Genomic DNA, 6000 nt, shown 5'->3' with positions numbered 1-6000 from the left:
GCATACAGAAAGCATAACAAATCTTCCTTCCACACTCTCCTTTCACTGCTTACAATTAAATGGATTTTCTTTGCTTTAATTAGATTTGATCAATAGTAACTACTATGCCTGCATGGCAGAATGAATGTTTGGGGAAATGCACTAGAATTCCTCTAGTCGAATGCCCGCTATGGAAGATTTGGGTTCTCTAAGCTCAGGGTCCCTCTTGGGTAACTCACCTCACTGTATATTCAAGTGTTGCCTGGCCCTCTTTATGTTGCCCAGGAAGCACTAGAGCTCAGGAAACCAGCATAAATACAAGTAGTCTGACTACTGCTATTTGCTGTGAGTAATAATGTAATTTTTCTCTGAGCCAGGAGTCTTGTGTCTTCTGCCAACATCCATAAAACTGTGGCTGGCTACGTTGTTTGCTAGAAAGTAGGCTAAAATCTCAAATGCCTTATAGTGCTTGCTGACTATTTTTCAATGTTAAAGGTGGGGGTAATGCCATATGATTAATAAAATGAATATCTTCCCCATGACATACATACATATATTTGAATCAGGACTTTTTAAAAAAAAATCATTCACTAAATTTGGGAAACCCTGATGTCAAGGACATGGGAAGTTTGATCAGATATGTATGAGTCGTGGTCTACTGGATCACTCTAACTGGCACTCTTGCAGATGGAATATTTGTCATCAAGAGACAGGTCATGTGCTGATGGCAATGAATTCTTTTCTAATTGAAAAAAATCAGACATTCAGATGAATCCATGTGAAATGCTCCTTGATTCTTGAGGTCTCCAATTGGGTCAATTAGGGCAAATTCACCTACCTAGTCAAATAACTTGGAGGCAGGCTATGAAAGAAGACTGGTCTCAAAATCCCTACCAATATTTTATAATCTAAAGTCGTTTTTTTCATATCCTAGGCACCAATGTATTCAAAAAAGAATAACAACATTCATACCTGATGTTAGTTTTAAAGCTCCCCTTAGGGCCTGTCAACCACTTCTGGCCATCACATTCATTAGTTGAAGAGAGGAAAAAAAGGTAGCAGAAGGAAGAAACAAGGATAGGAGGATGAAAGATGAAAACAGGCTGTCTTTTGCAGAGGATTTCTGAAGGTCTCCCCTGGGTAATGACGCACCCTTACCTCCACCTGTGTCACTCTCCAGCTTCCTCGAGGGCTTCCACTCCTCGTCTGTGCTGCTAACGCCAGACTCGGCATCATAGTGGCTGTGGCAGCCTGATGCCACAGCTTCAGTTATAATCTGTCCAACTGATTGGAGATCATAAAAAATATCAAAAGGTATAAAAACAGGTCACAGGAACATTACTGAGCTCTTTCACGTCCTTTAAACAAGTGGGGTCAATTTAAAAGCATTCACATTAAAATGTGACCTTGTTTTTAAAAATCTCTTAAGATTGAACAACTCCCAAGCTGTGATTTCACAAAGAAAACAATATACAGAAGGTCATGAATTAAAGAAATCCATGCAGAGAAATATTTGCATTAAAAAAAGACAATAGCCAGAAGCAGTGACAGATTTGCCAAGTGCACATGCAATGAAATGATTGAAAAAAGCAGTGTAGTTGCCTTTTCCTTTCTAGAAGCGTGTGTTATGGCTTTTATGACACCAATCATCACCACTCTTTTAAATTGCTAAAACTGCTAGCGTTGACTACACTGTGAGCATTCCATCCATTAGTAGATTTTAGTGATTTGACCCCAATACTCACTCTATGTGGACAGAAGCAAAAAAGCTATCACATGATTCCTATAAATTTGACAGTAAAAGCTGTTGTAGAAATTCCTGTTATCTGTAGCTGATTACTAGCATAGACTTCAAGATCACACAGACCGAAGTTCAGGTCCCATATTCCATATTAACTGTATCACTGTGGGCAAGTTCTTTGGCCTAAGCCCATGCCTTGGTTTATCTATCTATCAAAAAGATACCTACTCAGTGGTTCTTGGGAGGATTACATGAAGTAATGTATGTAGAACATGCTCACTTTCCACTTATTAGCAAGTGCCTACACACTTGATAAATAACAGCTATGATGATGAGGATGATAATGAGGATGATCATGATAAGCATTTCTATTATAATAAGTAGCATTACCCAATGTGGTATGATTCTAGGCAAAACTGTAAAGTCAATTAAGTTTGTCTTTAGTTTCTGACAATTTCCTATCTACATCCCTTGCCTATTATCTGATGGTCCATGTCTCTAAATCCCTGACATTTCCCATGATGTCACCTCCTGGCAACAAAAGCTCATTCAAATGAAACTGGACCTAGATCTGCCTTTTGAGGTAAGAATATGATATTTCCAAAACTAACTTCCTTCCTTCCTTTTTCCCTTCTTCCTTCCTTTCTTCCTTTCCTCCATTCTCCTCCCTGATATTCTGATACTGCTGATCCAAATACTTTACTTTGAGAAAAACAGAACTAGAATATAGTCTCTTGCTTAGTTTAAGCTGAATGGCTAAGGGGCAATTACTTACTAACCTCTTAGTGTTTAGAAATAAATAGTGAAATATCTGCCTCAAGTGGGTCTTGATAGCAAAATGGTGACTATATTTAATCCTAAAAGGTCACACATGGAAATGCAAAGATAAGCATAATATAGTTAAATATATTCTCTTTAAAAAATTTTTTAATATCAGCTTTCCTCATTCATCCAATATACCAAATTAAAAAGTGTTTTAAAATAATATAGTTTAGAGATAACATCAACTCATGACAATTATGCAATAGTTGGATTTGTTATCAAGTCAATCGTTTATTTTAGGAATTTTATAACCATAGTACATATGGGTTAAATGTCATCTTACCTATTATAATAATGTTAATATTATCACTAGAGAGTTCAAATAAGCAGTGTTTTAGATCTTGCCTAGAAATTTGTTTGCTGACTAACAGAAATCGAACAAGGGGATGGGGGGAGTGGTCTGATTTAGTAGCAATTATGTGAAGGTTTGTTTCATCTGTGCAATCAAGACATCTAGGTTTTTTTCCAGTAGTCTACAGGCTATAAAGAACTATGGCTTACAACAATAATAATAATGATAATAAACAATAAACAATTAGCGGCTATTGAACCAAAAGGCTGTTCTAAGAAGCCAAACAATACCAGCATAATCTATAAGTTATAACTCACTCAGAAATATAGTGAAGCTTGTAGTCCCTCTGTCTCAGGGCTGTAATCACTGCTTGCCCATGTCTGCTGGCTTCCCCTGGAGGTTTAGGCTTTGGAAGTAGATGAGAGCCTGTACAGTTAGGTATCGCCTATTTCAGGTTCAGCAAGAAGGGGACCCTTGGCCTAAGTATCAAGGACTTATTAGGTGTCAGACCAGAAAAGGCTTCACTTGGTCAGTTTTTTCTCAGATGTTCTTCTGAAACTGAAACTTAAAAGCAAGAACTTGGTCGGTGTCTAACCTCAGCTGTTTTCCACCCATAGTAAGAGGGGACTGTGCACGCTGAGACTCCCATTTCAGCAATGTGACACATCACTTTGTTTCCTCTATCTATTTAGCCCTTCATCCCTTAAGCCTCCTGTCCTTTACCTCTCTGTAAAGGTGACCACTAAAGGCAAAGGTAATTGTCAGTTCTCACAGCATTAGTAGCAAAATGGAATAGTCTCATACAAAGAATTTCTTAGAAAATCACCTTTTTCTACACAAATGATATAGGATACTTTAAAGTGTTTTTTAAATGCCAAAATATTCTTATAATTTTAGCTTTTTTATTATGAAAAAATGCATTTTTAAATAATATATATTATATTTTCTCTAAATATAAAAATAGTATGTATTTATTATGTAAAGTTTGAAAAAATAAAAATACACAAAGAAGAAAATAATAATGAGCCATAGTTTTACCACTCAGCAAGAACTACTAGTTAACATTTTGGTGGATTTCCAAGTTTTATTTTTCTCTACTCTTACTGTAGATAGCATTTTGTATCCCACTTTACTCATTTAGCAATATAGTGTGACTATTTCCATTCTTTCGTAATTATAAAGCTATTTTAAATACCACTTACAATTATTTTTGTATACATTTCTGACTATTCCCTTGCAATAAATTCCTGGAATTGGAATTGCTGGGTCAAAAAGCATGAACTTTTTAGAAGCTTTTGATACATATTTCTAAATGTTCCTCAGAAAAGGAGGTATTAATTAATAATTTCATCCATAATGACTGAAAGGTCTATGTCTCTGCACTGTTGTGACAATTTCTACCAATTCTCTCTGTATTTGATAATTTAGTAATTGAAAAGTGGTGGCAAGGATAGAGCTTTCAATATTAGTAGGCAAGCTTTTCTTCTGTAAACTTCTTGCTATATAATGTACATTCTTCTGTTAACAGTATTTGCCTTTCTCTTATTGATTTGTAAGAACTCTTTATGTATTATAAACACCAACCCTTGTCAGATACATGTTGCAGATTTTTCTCCAGAGTTTCAGTTTTCCTTTGCTATAGCATGTTTTCTTCGTTGTTGCTGTTGCAAAGAATTTTATATTACTTGGTACTATTTCTTCCAAATTAATTTAAACTTGTTTTTCAAATCCCCCAAATATTTTTTTAGGATTTGGAGACATTCTACATTAAAGTTAGAATTTAATCTGGCAAAGAATATCAGCATCTTTCAACTTAGTCTTCTATTCAAATGCTTCGAATATTTGATATTCTAAGTAATAAATACTTATAGGGATTTCCCATTTATCATATTTTTCTTATTCAGTCCGTATGTGTTATGCTTTTCTTTCTTATACATCTCTTAATATAATAATAGGTATTGCTCTATTGTTGTTTATTACTTTTTTTTGGTGTTTTTGTTGTTGTTGTTGTTGTTGTTGTTATATCTTGTGTGGGGTTGTTGTTTGAGGCTTTAGTTTGAAATTGGTCACCTTACAAATAACACTTGTTGGTTCCAATACTTGCACAGTCAATCATCTAGGGAGTTGATTTTTTTTCTTAGACCTAAAAATTATTTAGGGTACTGCTTTTACATTTTCATTTTTTTGGTGGGAGTTAATTATATTTTGTGAGTAATTTCTAGTTTTATTGCACTGTTATCATAGAATGTGGATTCAACAACTTCTGTGATCCTGGAAAAAAAATAGGCACATAGAGAATAATAATTATCTGATAAACCAACTTTCTGAATTATATTAATCCTCTTTTCTATTTTGTTATTTATTATGAAAAGAACTGTTTGTGTTTATATAAAAATGAGAGTTGTTAGTTGTTAGTTTTGTATTTTCCTTTAAAAGAGAGAGGTTAATTTATTGAATTCTCTTAAATCCCAGTAGGATGCATATCTTCCTCACAAATGTTAAGCAGGAGTAGTTCCCAATTCCAATTCAGTGACCCAAGAGCTAGAGAAAAAGGAAAGGAAGGTGACGTTTTGAACCCTCTTGGCAGAAACATAATTCTATGTGTTAGTTTCCTATGTGTTAGTTGCAGGAGCTGCCAGGCTTAGTCAGACACTGGCTCTTGGCATTGCCATCTTCTTTGTTAGGGAAGAGACCCTGTGAGTTCAGGGGGAAGACCCTCTGCTAGTGCAGCTTGCTGACTGTTTGGTGTTGCCTTGCAAGCTTTTCCTGAAAGTTGGCAACACTGAAGAACCCAGAGGAATTAAAGGGCTGCCATTCTACCTTTCTCCTTCCTCACAGCTCACCTCTGCTTCCAGCCTCTGCGTTTTAATCCTTGAGGTCTTCGATTATCTTTTAATTTCCATGAGGCCACTCCTCCTTTTCATGGGAAAATCAATTCACAATAGATTCTGATGTCTTTCTCTAAATACACCCACAAAATTCCTTGAATATTGTGACATCCAGATGGTACCTTTTCTAGATTCAAGAGCAAACTTTTTAAACTTTTAAACTGCTACTTTTAGATCCTCTTCCTCATTTCAGAAAGATAAGAGGGAGGGAAACGTCAGGTACCTGAGTGCATATCACCAATCGACTGGTACTTCACAGAATTCTTCTGATTTACATT

At 35.5% G+C, this 6000-nt stretch overlaps 1 protein-coding gene across 1 annotated transcript in view; it reads right to left on the bottom strand.

Moving 5' to 3' along the window:
* The window catches only part of ERICH3 (glutamate-rich 3), a 132593-nt gene that overhangs the window by 5031 nt on the left and 121562 nt on the right, over nt 1–6000 (bottom strand). Inside the window, exon 13 of the mRNA XM_012661042.1 lies at nt 1138–1263. Coding sequence (XP_012516496.1) covers nt 1138–1263 — 126 coding nt within the window. The remainder of the gene's footprint in view (nt 1–1137; nt 1264–6000) is intronic.

This window comes from Propithecus coquereli, unplaced genomic scaffold (genome assembly GCF_000956105.1).
Source record: "Propithecus coquereli isolate 6110/MARCELLA unplaced genomic scaffold, Pcoq_1.0 Scaffold7, whole genome shotgun sequence".
NCBI classification, from domain to species: Eukaryota; Metazoa; Chordata; class Mammalia; order Primates; family Indriidae; genus Propithecus; species Propithecus coquereli.
Note: the sequence above shows the minus strand (reverse complement) of the source record. Positions and strands in the feature narration are given on the sequence as shown.